The sequence below is a fragment of the Pseudorca crassidens genome, chromosome 8 (genome assembly GCF_039906515.1).
Source record: "Pseudorca crassidens isolate mPseCra1 chromosome 8, mPseCra1.hap1, whole genome shotgun sequence".
NCBI lineage: Eukaryota > Metazoa > Chordata > Mammalia > Artiodactyla > Delphinidae > Pseudorca > Pseudorca crassidens.
The window spans coordinates 8,216,524-8,228,533 of NC_090303.1; the positions used below are offsets into that span (position 1 = coordinate 8,216,524).

The window sequence follows — 12,010 nt, forward strand, 5'->3', positions numbered from 1 at the left end:
GTAAAAAAAAAAAAAAAAAGTGTGAAGTCCCATTTCGCCTCTTGCGCTGTCTCTGTCCTGCTCTCCTTCTCTCCCTGCGTCCCCCCACCCACCCCGGTTTCTTCCTCCTGCTCTAACACCTGTCCTGTGGCTGTAACCAGAGGGATGGCAGCCCGAGGCCCTCCGCCTGCTTTTCCCGAAGCTCCCTCTGCCCCACATACACAGGGAGCCTGTCCTCGCAGGGTGGGCGCAGCCGTGGGGAGCCCCTGAGGGAAGGGAAAGCTGAAGCAGCCGCCAGTGATTTGAGGGACAGTTTCAACAGTGAGTTAAAAGGCAAGTTAATTCTGTGACAGGCAGCCCAGGGGGCTGAGCGTGGGCTTTTTTTTTTTTTTTTTTGGCGGTACGCGGGCCTCACACTGTTATGACCTCTCCCGTTGCGGAGCACAGGCTCCGGACGCGCAGGCTCAGTGGCCATGGCTCACGGGCACAGCCGCTCCGCGGCATGTGGGATCCCCCCGGACCGGGGCAAGAACCCGTGTTCCCTGCATCGGCAGGCAGACTCTCAACCATTGCGCCACCAGGGAAGCCCTGAGCGTGGGCTTTGAAACACTCACACGCACTTGTAAATGGCTCCAGCAACCCGTACTCTTATTCCCCTACCCAGGCCAGCACTGAGGTCCAGCACACACACCCTCCAGCCCTGGCGCACGCTGCGGTCAGTGGTGGCTTAGTTAATGGGACACTTTCAGAAATATTCTTAAAGTTAAGCGTCTGCCTCTCCTGAAGGAGTTTAAAGTCTAGTGGAATCCTTTTTCCCCAATCTTTAACGTAAACTAGTTCACAGATGAGGGAGGCGGCAAGAAGGAAGGCCCCCCAAATTTCAACGGTTGGACAAAATAATAGACTTCCAAGGTCACCGAGCCTCAGAGGCCCCCCTGCCACGTGACTCTGACCTCAGCCTTGGGAGCCTCCGAGCGTGGGCTCTGCCTGCCAGTCTGCACGCCTGGCGGGGGTGGCCGATCAGAGGTGGCTGGGGGATATACCAAGCGTTCTTGCCGTAGGTCACAGTGCACCTTTGAGATTCCAAGAAAAACAAAGCTAAGAACAAAGCTCACGTTAACTCCTGCACACACTGAACAGGACACACCACCAGACAGCATCCCCATTGTGCCCGGGCTTCGGGAGGCAGAAATCTGCGGCTGTACCAGATTTTAATAGGAGCGGGGTCCTGGCAGGGCTCCAGGCTCTGTGTGGCCGGACACCCACGCCCATGCTCTGCTCCCCGAGCCCCAGGTCAGCTCCCCACGGCCCGCAGCAGATGGGCCGCTCAGACTGCTCTGATCTGCAGATTTCTCTCCCCTCTAAAATGAATACAACATGTTTCCAAGTCTCCACCAGATCTTAAGAAAATAAGAACAGCCAGGGGATTTCTTTGGTGTTATGGTTGTACAGTTTCCCAGACTGGGGGAGAGACGTGATTTGTGCTTTTCTGGCGATCGCACGGCCTATTGATGTTTCCATAGACTTTCCAGTTTAAATTTAGGGCAGGCAACAGAACGAGAATGCAAAACACATTTATATGCGTGCTCTTTCTGTGTCATAAGGTGTGGCGCTTTCTGGTAGCCCATCTGCCGGAGCACTCAACAAGGCCTCGCGGTGCGTGGGGTAAGCGGGGGAGGGCCTGGGTCGGGGGAGCCCCGGGTGTGGGCCCCGCCCTGACATAAGAAATGTGGTCTCTGGTCGTCGTTCACTGGGCCTCAGTTTCCTCTTCAGACAAATAACGGCTTGAGAAGAAACCACTTGCAGGCCTTCTCCAGTGTTAACTTTTTATCAGTAGCCCTTCTCAAAGGTGAAGAGCTGTCAGAAGGTCCATAGCATTAAACACCTGCTCTGCTGTTGTGATGCCGCGTTTGCAACACGGACGAGGAGAAAGGCCGACTGCCTGTGAGAGCAGGGCGTCTCCACTTGGGGCAGCGTCCAGACAGACGGTGGCTCTGCAGCGGACGTCAGAGCTGTGGGTTTCTTTCCGTAGTGGACGTGGCATGGTCTCTGTCTCGTATGATTTCAGTGTCGTTCGGCCGTGGTGTTTCTGAGGCAGCTCTGTGCCTGGAGATGTGTTGGGCACCACGGGAATGACGTAGCAGGAGCAGGTGTTGGGGAGGTGAGGTGATAAGCCCCAGCTCCGTGCATCTCACACGGCACACCTGCCCCGGGTGAGGCCCGAGGGTTGGTGTCTCTGGCAAGTTCGCAGGCCGTACGGAGCCTGCTCCCCCGAGGGAGAAACTGCAAGATGCCAGGAGAGTGTAACTTAGATTGGGGCTCAGGGATGCCCTCTGAGGAGGGGTCAGCCAGGGAAAGAGGAGGTGGAAGGGCATTCCAGACAAAGGCCCTCCCGGGTGCGGGCGAGCAGAGTTGGGGAGCAGAGAAGAAGGAGGACCGGGGGTCTGTGGGAGGAGAGGCTGTGCGAGGCCTGGCGGGCTCCCCAGGAACAGTGAGGCCAGGGGAGGGGTTCAGGCCATCACGTTTGTGTTTAGGGATGTGTGCACGTGCCCCTCCACCTGTCTGTCACCACTGTCACCTCTGGCTCCTGCGGTGCCTGCCCCAGCATCCCCCCGGCGTGCCTTCACCTGGCCCAGGCCGTGTTCCCTTCTGCACAGAGGGCCCACACCCCCGAGCACAGCAGCGGTCAGGTGGGGAGAGGTGCCTCTGAACTTTCTCTTGGAGACCAGGTGGTCCCTTCTGTGTCTGTATAAAATGTCACCCCCCCCCTTTAGATTCTAAAGGGAAAGAGATGGAGTTTCTTGGTGGAAATTGAGGATTCCCTAATTCTTAGACAAAAGCGAGGCCCAGTTATGTGCATGGTTGTAAATGAAATCAGCTTCCTCCGCCCAAGGATAGCAGAAGGGTTCAGATAAAGTCCATGGCTGTGGGTCTGTGCCGGGCTCCCGCCACGGCAGCCTCCGAATTAGCAGGGGCGGGGCTGTGGGGAGTGGGTTCTGCAGAGCAGCATGGATTTCCCTTCCCAAGACTGAGGCGGGGCGACACAGACCACCTCTCCAGAAATGAATCCTGGGCCGCCAGCAGAGTCTGCGATCGCTGTAGGTGTAACATCCTCCGTCCGGTTCAGAGCCAGAAACGGTGCACTGAAAGGGCTTCTCTGCTGTGCGTGGCAGCGGTTCCCGTGGTCCCGGCAGTGCGGGGGGGGCGGGGGGGCTCCCCCCTCTGCCCCCGGTGCTCTGTGGGGAGGTGAGGTCCCCCTCCCTCTCCCGACCCCCCCCCCCCCCCCAGAGCTCTCAGCATCTCCTTCCACGGTGCCCAAGGCCGGGGTTCCGGAGTCAGCGGGCAAGTCTTCACCAGGGTGTGGGCCCCAAGCACGGGTTCCCACCGGCCCTGACACCACTTTAAGCGGCGGCATCTTTGGCTTTGAGGTGGAGGTCTTCGTAAGGACTCAGCAACGCCCAAACTTGGAGACGTCAGGTCTCATTTTCACCCAACGCTTTGCCGATGGCGAGCGCGGCCCGGGCCTCTCTGTGATGCAGAATCCGCACGTGCACTCAGAGGACGCCGTCTCCCGTCAAGCCACTCCACAGCCTCGCGCGCAAGAGGCCCCACGGGAACGTCCACTGCACTAGACGTTTCACGGGCACCCTTGTCCTCCACACGCGCACATTTCCAAACTCAAAATCGTGTTCGACTTCTGTACCCGGAAATGGTCTGTCTGCCTGTTCCTTTAGCCACGGCGGGGAGCCCTTCTGATGCGCCCTCTCCTCCTCTCCCCCCCAGGAAGCCTACGTGATGGCCAGTGTGGACAATCCGCACGTGTGCCGCCTCCTGGGCATCTGCCTGACGTCCACGGTGCAGCTCATCACGCAGCTCATGCCCTTCGGCTGCCTGCTGGACTACGTCCGCGAGCACAAGGACAACATCGGCTCCCAGCACCTGCTCAACTGGTGCGTGCAGATCGCAAAGGTAAATCAGAGGAGCGTGCTCGGAGCAGGCGCCCAGCTCTGCAGGGAGGGCAGGCAGGGCCACGAGGCAGCGCTGGTGGCTGCCGTCGCTTCGCCGCCCCAGCCTCACCTCCTGGGATGATGCGATCCTGAGGGAGAGCCCCGGAGAACAGCGGCAAAGGGGAAATAAAGACACCCGAGAAATTAATCATTACGTTCTCCATCCTCGGACAGCATAGAGTTTGCCAAGAGGGTGTGTGTATGTGTGTGCACGTGCACGTACGTGGCATGCAGTCTTCTTTAGTTTGGATTGAATTGAATCGGTTGTCCTTTGCATCAGATCGGTGCCTATCCCACTGCACGTTGGAAATCTAATTATTCAGCTACGTTTGCACAGTTTTCTCTGCACTGGGGCCTCTCAGTATGGTTGACGTTAGTGTTCTTGTTTCCCTGGCATTCTTTTTGTTGAATTTGGAGCAGAGGAGGAGGTGTGGCTTTCACCCAGGCAGGACTTGATCACAAGGCCAGCAAACCAGGCCAAGGCTGTCAGGTGACAGTGGCCAGGTGGACAGACAGGTGCTGGCTCTGACGTGCGGTGGCAGGAGGTGAACAGACGTTTCTGCTGCTTCATGGGGCTCCATACGCGTCCCCCTGTCGACAGGCTAGATCTGGAGCAAGGGAGGGGCTGAGGGGGCAGACAGTGGCCAGGTGGGGCTGAGACCAGGAGCACAGCAATGAGCCAGGTGTTAGCTGCTCATACGGCCTCACAAGGACTGTTCTTCCATTTCAGATCTCCCTCTCTTCAGGCCAGTAGTGCATCAGTTGTCTGCAACCCAACTTGCTAAATTCTGTTTCTCCTGACAGTGGGTATACCGTTCACTCCGCTGAATGAATGGAATCTGTGGGCAGGCCCCGCCCTCAGCCCCGGGGCGGGTGTTGGGAGCCTGCAGGAACCAGGGAGGACAGGGCACCCCTCGTCCCCCAGGCCCCATCCAGGTCCTGGTTGCTCGCCTCACCCAGGGCGGCAGCACCCTCGGTCCTGCAGATTCACTCCTGAGGATGCTCTGAACTCGCTCGCTCAACCCCCAGCAGGCGTAGAAGGTGACTAAAGACACGACAACGTGTTCTGGGCTCTGCTCAGCCTGCAGCTGCCTGAGACGCTCGCTACAGGACGGGCTCCTCTGGGGTCAGCGGTGCAGGGTGAGGCTGGCGGTGGGAGGCAGCCTCAACCCTCTTCTTCCAGTGCCCGTCGGGGTCGCTGTCTCAGCCACAGCCCCGGAGGCTCTGGCACGCGGCGGTGTGGGCGTGCCTCTCGGACGCCTGCCCATCGCGTGGTGCTCTCGGCCGTAACCCCGGTCACAGAGCAGAGGAGTCACGTGGCCGCTGCTAGGCAGTGGTCCTGGTAGAGCCTGTGCGCCTTGCGTGCTGTGGTCTCATGAAAAGCCTGGTTATTTCTCTGTCTGACCGTGTGAGTTTCCTAGGGCTGCCACCAAAAAGCACGACAAACCTAGTGGCTTACCACAACAGAAGCTTACTCATAGTTCTGGAGGTCAGAAGTTCCAAACAAGGTGTCAGAAGGGCCGTGCCCCTCCCAAGGCTCTAGGGGAGAATCCTTCCTCCCTCCCCAGCTCTGGTGGCTCCAGGTCCCTCCCGTCTCTGCCCGGTCTTCACGTGGCCTCCTGCCTTAGGCCTGAGTCCAGATCACCCTCTCTCTTAGCAGACACCAGTCATTCCTAAATCCAGGAGGGCTTCATCTCAAGGTCTTTAACCGATTAGATCTGCAAAACCCTATGTCTAAAGACGGTTACATTCTGGGGTGCTGGGTAGGCGTGAGATCTGGGAGGACGCTGTTCAGCCCAGAACAGAGGCTGGGGTCGGGGAGGAGGTCGTTAGCCCCAAGTAGTTTTCGCTGAATATGGCATTTTTCCTGGAGGTTTACTCGTGTCCTGACTCCTGTCCCCAGAAATTCTTCCTTAGTCTCTTCCCTGATGAGCTAAGGCAGGAGAATCACCAAAGCTATCCCCCTCCACCCCAGGCAGCCTCTGTTACCTTGCTTAACTTGCTTTATGTTTTAAAAACACATCTTGCTACCTGCGAAGACCTGGTTTATTTACTTGTTTAACTTGAAACGGGGAGGTGAGCTCCGTCAGAGCCAGGCCTTGGCGTCCAGAGCTCTGCACGCCTGCCTGGGTGAAGAGGCCCAGCTCACCAGAGGCTGCCTGGGTATTTAGCATATTCTGATTATCTTGTGTCAGTTGGCAGCTCCACAAAAGTGACTTCTTACGTGATGCGACGCATAGCCTTGGCAAGTTCTGCCCGGTACGGAACCGGGCTTGTGACTCTGGGAGATTCACACTCAATTCTGGCTTTTCTTCGGCGAGTTGTCTCTCCGTGGCCGCAGAAGGACCTCTGCCGTCTGTCCTCCCGGCAGCGAGAACGGTGCTGGGTAGCCTCTGTGAGGTGCCCACTCGGGCCCCAGTACGCACCCCATGCTCACCTCTCTGGTTTTCTCGCCATATTTTGACTAATTTAAGTTAGATTCGTGACGAAAATCTAAGCTGAAACATGGTCTCATTCTAGTTCTATATCGACTTTCTCTCCCTAGAGCAGCGTCTCCTATTTCCGGTCCTCTCGCGTTCATGAGCTTTTCCCCTTCTCTCCTTGGCAACCCTACATTCAGATCTGCCTGCTCACAAGTGTCTGCATAGATGGAAGGTTATTTGACCCCAGAAATCAGTCCTCTGCCAGCACGAGGAAGAAACAAACACCTGACCACGGCAGTGCCCGCCACAGGGCGAGTTCAGCTGTGCCCGGGCCCTGGTCAGCCATGAGTTTCCAAAGTTCCTGAGTGGACTTTCCAGGGCCTGCAATTTTTCCAAGACAGTGCTCTATATAATATTACTCAGAATTTCACCTTGTTATTTCAATCCACTGCTCTGCCTGTTGAACTCTGTTTAGGTTCACTTTCATCCGAAGTCGGTTCACGTTGCAGCTGTTAGATTTGTCTGCGACGGAGCTGCTCCCTATTTCACAAGAGAAGCCTAAGGCACTGTACTTGAATAGCTGTGGCGCTGCAGTGTCTGTCCTTGCAGGGAAAGGAAAGTAATGGTTTCTTCAGCTGTAAAGAGAGAAATTTGCTCTTGGGTTAGTGACTGTTTACCTAAGGATTGAACAGTTTTCTCTGTAAAAGTTAGAAGTGAAACTACCCAGAAACACTTAGTGGCTGACCAGAAACTAATCTTGGTGGCGTTTTCGAGGTGGGATTTATTGACTTACAAATGTCCTCCCTGATTCACAAAGGCACAGGCTCTCTTGGGAAGTTTTCCAGGATTGATGGAGACCTGGGTACCATTACGCAGGTTTATTGTCCTGGCTAAACTGCTAAGAGGACAAATAAAATTATATCACGGGCAAGAGAAAAAAAGAAAAATAAACAGAGGTGGCCTAGTGGGGAATCTTGCTGGGGTTGGGAAAGCAGAGGTGCCCTTCCACACAGGGTGAGAGTGGATTCTAGACTCAAGTCTCAGGAGGCCGTCGAGACGTCACCTGCTCCCTCATCACCGCTTCCTAAGCTCCTGGCTCGGGAAGGTACAGGGGGCTCTCACTCACGGGGAGTGACTTAGGTGCTTCGGAAAGTGTATGCATTCTTCCTGGCTGCATAAGCCAGCTAGTGAATCCCAAAATAATTAGATGGGATAATAATGTAGTAAAATGTTAGCATGCAAAAGATGCTGTCTGTCATCAATTCAGTTTAGAGAACACCGCTGCCGCGCCAGGCTCATTCCTCTTAGAGCACCGCAGAGCACGTGACTGCCAACTCCTGCATAAATCAGCTCTCTAGGCTGTGATTAATCTCACATTTTCACAAACCTTTGGGACCACAGAGCTTTCTTTCACCTAACTTGGATTAAGATCTCACAGAAGTGAGTTTTTAGAGAGACGATATACGTTTCAGATACTTGACCAGGCCCTGGTGAGGTTTGAAGGTAGCTGGGGGCTGGGGTCGAGGGGTGGGTGGATGCTGTCAGAAGGAGACCGACCACAACTTCACAAGCACTGAACTACACCTAGTTCATTCTATAAGATGAGACTTAATAAGGATGAACTTCAGAAAACATTCCATTCGAAGGATCCATTTTTTAAGCAGATGGGATACTTAGTTTGGTCTAAACTCATCTGAAAAAGCCCCAGCGTTTTCACTGCTCAGACATTTATAGGCGCTTTCAGGGCACGAGAGCAGCGAAGGGAAGACCCATCTGGGTGAGGAGAGGAAGGTGGTCCTGCCGATGACGTAGCAGAGCATGCTGGCCACTCGTGTCTGGGTCTAGGTCATGACACCCACATCGACAAATTAGAGCCTGGTCGTGAGAGATGAGCAGGGGTGGGAGAGAATGAAAGTCATGCTGGAAGAGGGGCTGTTGTCTGTCAGCCTCGCGCAGCCTTCGGGGGCAGGGGGAGACGCTGACCGGCCTGTGCACGGCCTCCTGTCTGGGCCCAGGTGGCTCTGGCCTTCACGCCCACGTCTGCTCCCCCATCGCCTGGCTTTCCTGTGCTCCACATCAGGACTCCTGGAGGTGAAAGGTGAGGTTCCAGGCAGCCCCCACCCTGCTGACTAACTGTGCAGCCTGAGGGTGATGATTCAGCCTCCGGCCTCCAGCCTCCATCCACCCGGCTAGAGAGGAAGACGCTTCCTAAGAGCTGATTCAGCGGCAGAGCAGGTACCTGCGTGAAACCCTGGGCAGCAAGACCGCAGACAGGGACACAGCCACACAGCAGATCCGGTTACCAGATAGTCTACTTATTTGAATTATTTTTTTATTTATTCTCACATCGTTCCACAAGATTACAGTTGAACTTAACCTAAACGATCACTTTACAGTATGTCACTATAAAGCCAAAAGTTGTCGTACTGTTAAAGCACATTCATCAACTTCTGGTCATTTCACTTGGTGATTTCTTGAGCATATATCTGTCAGTGTCAGGTATCATGTGAAATACTTATATAAAGAAGACAGAATTTCCTATCTCCCCAAACTTGCAAACAGATGAGGAGAACAGATCCATACAGAGGTAACAGTGCAGCAGGAAATGAGTGGGTCAGAGCAGGAGAGCCGAGGGACCAGACTCCCAGAGGCTGCTCTGGGCGTCACATGGGCATGGCCAGGTGGGCTCAGTCGGCCAGCCAAGCGCCAGGTGCGGGGACGGCAGTGGTGAGGCAGCCGCCCTGCACCCTCGGGAGCCTGGACGTGGCTCTGGTGCTGTGCACACGAGCGAGAGCCCGTCCCTGTCCTGGGGACCATCTGAGGCAGCAGTGAGAGTTGGCCAAGAGACACTGAGGGCTGCCGGAGGGGAGGGGAGACCCCGCAGGAACCCACAAGCGCAGCTTCATCACGAAAGCAAAGGGCGCCGCGCGGGAAGTTATTCGTGATCAGACTTCGTTGGGAAGTGTAGCAGGACGTGGCAGCAGCCTAATTCCAGGTCATGGCACAGGGGTGGAGAAGAGAGGATGGATTTCACATTTAGGAGGAAACGATGGCAATCAGCACTGAGGGAGGACTCTCTGGGCCCCGTCCTAAGTGCTCCATGTTGATGAACTCACTTAATCCTCTGAGTAGCCCGTTTTACACTGGGGGAGAGTGAGGCAAGGGGTGTTGAAGTAACTTGCCCAGGTCTCAAGCTAGGAAGTAGCAAAATCAAGATTCCACCCCAGGGCTCCTTGCTCCCAAGTCTGTGCTTTTCCCCAGCACTTGATGTCACGGGTCAGAGTGGAGCCCACAGGCTGGTGAGCCTAGCAGGCCTCCTGTCCCTACACAGCAGGAGGTTGGGGCCTGGAATAGGAAATTCGGACACTCCCCTGCCTCTTCTGAGGGCAGGGGTTCGGTGGTGTGGACGCCGTGCTTTGCTTTACTCTGCTAGAACCTTCTGCCTACCCCTCCGCTTCCTATCCTGCCACCTCCGTAGTCACCAAGTCAGTGTCCGCCCCCACTACCCACCACTTCCCCACATGGTGGTGAAAAAATACACTAGAAATGCAGCGCATTCCTGCCTCTTGCTCTGGGCGCCTCCTAAGAGTTGCAGGATGCTGCGGGGCCTGGGAATACGGTCCGTATGTGTCACACCCAGCCCAGGCCTCTCTCCTTCCCCGGGTGTTGTGCGAGGAAAGTCTTTAAAACCCTCGTGAAGCGTCCTGTGTCTCCTGTGCGTTCAGGTCCCAGGGTGGCTCTTCAGATCCCCTTTTAACCTCAGGATTGCCGCATCCATCCTAGCTGTCCTGTTAACTAGCAAAATAAATACGTTCCATTCAGTTAAAGTGAGGATCTCAGAGAGAAGGCGTTTCCGAGAGGCCCCATGAGGCTGACGCTGATGATATTGCTTCCTGTGGTTCTGTTTGGATTCTGAGAGTTTACGAGCGATGTCAGGGCTCTTATCTTTGGTGCTGGTTAAACTATAACTCTGCTGGGCCTAGAGTTACAACTGAGATGGCCTTTCAAACCGCCATATTATGTGGGACAGGGACCAAGGAATAGAGTTTTATCTGAGTTCAAATGAGTCTAATCTTGTCCCAAAATTATGTCTGATTTAAATCCCTCTAGCTGTGTGCTCCAGACACGTACTGCTCTTTCCTGCCCTTTCCCAAGCCTTCTCTGAAGGCTGGTGTTACGAGAAAACGTTGCAGTGCATTGCAGTTGCTCTGCTCCTTTAAAAATCTGAGGCAGGTGGGGGTGGGTGGGGAGGGAGGGGCGGGGGTGGAGCTAGTTCCTTTGTTAGATTCCCATCCATCTGCCCTTGGGCACGCTCAGCTTGGCGGCACAGGGCCAAGATGCTGGGGTGTGGCATCCGTCGGAAGCAATCTCTGGGTCTGCAGACAAGTCTCACTTGGACGCCCCAGCAGGAAATTAAGGGCACGGTCCCAGTGGTGGCCTCAGAGCTCTGGGGCCCTGGGGCAGCTGTCGAGGCTGTTGTGTGGGTCCCGGACCTCCCAGCACCAGGAGCGGCATCTTCGCAGGTGTGTTTGAAGTGCCTGGCTCGGAACTGTCGGCCGCTATTATCATTCATTCATCCCTTCCTTCCGTCATCTTCAGCGAGCTTTTGTAAAAAATGTATCCAGTGCACCAGATCCTCTGTTAGGCACGTAAAGAGGCAGAAAGAAAGTTCACGATGATAGTTAAATGTAGCTGGAAATGCCCTCTGAAGTCCTCCTGTGGGCTTAGTGAACAAATTTTCCTTTTTGTGCCCCGTGAAGCCCCGTCAAGCGGGGGAGGTGCCAGGGAGTAGGAAGTCCTCCTCTGCTAGGAAGCCCTGCTTCTGTCTCCCTCTCCACGCTCCATCCCGAAGGAATGATTCCTAACCTGGAAGTGCTATTCCAGGGAAGCACCTGCCCACCTCCTCTTGAATAGACATGAGCCCATTAACCTTATTTCCCGACACCTGAGACATCTTAGAAAGGAACCATTTAAATCAAACAGCATCTTAAACATTCAGGAGCTTTCTAGATAATACAGTGGACACATGGGAATCTTTTTCTTTTCCCCCAAGAAAAGAAAAACATTAAAGGCTTCGAAAATAGCCCTCAAAGACTAACTCCTGGGTAGTGTCTTTATAAGATCCTGTTTTCCTGTGATGGCTAGTTTAACTCTAGAAGGAAAATTTGTAAACTTCACTTTGATGTGACAAGTTAATTAGTAATTTTTACCTAATATCTTATGCAAAAGGAAGCAATGAATTTGCCAGAAAATTTGGGATCTATCCTTATCTACAGAGGTATTCCCTGCATTTGCACTAAAATGAAGAGAGCTACATGCAAAAGGCTCGAGAGTAATGCAGAGTTGGTTTTGCCCATTCATTTCCATTTTGTGCCCTTCGGTAAGCATTTCTGTGGTGTCTGCCCTTCACTGGAGGAGAGTTCATGAGTGTCGGCTGTAAAGGAGGCTGGAAATGTGGTCCACCTCCCTGGCTGGGGAGAGGAGAGGCGCCTTTGTGAGCAAGTAGGAGAGGACGTGGTTCCAGCCACACGGGCCGTGTGCAGAACTTGACCCTCCGGCTTGGCTTCTCCTGCCTGCCCGTCTGGCCCTGCACAGGGGCGA

General features: G+C 54.7%; 1 protein-coding gene across 3 annotated transcripts in view; it reads left to right on the forward strand.

Moving 5' to 3' along the window:
• EGFR (epidermal growth factor receptor) overlaps window positions 1-12,010 on the forward strand; it is a 193,076-nt gene that overhangs the window by 163,867 nt on the left and 17,199 nt on the right. For all 3 annotated transcript variants that reach the window (XM_067745688.1, XM_067745689.1, XM_067745690.1), the window contains exon 20: window positions 3,763-3,948. In XM_067745688.1, coding sequence (XP_067601789.1) covers window positions 3,763-3,948 — 186 coding nt within the window. The remainder of the gene's footprint in view (window positions 1-3,762; window positions 3,949-12,010) is intronic.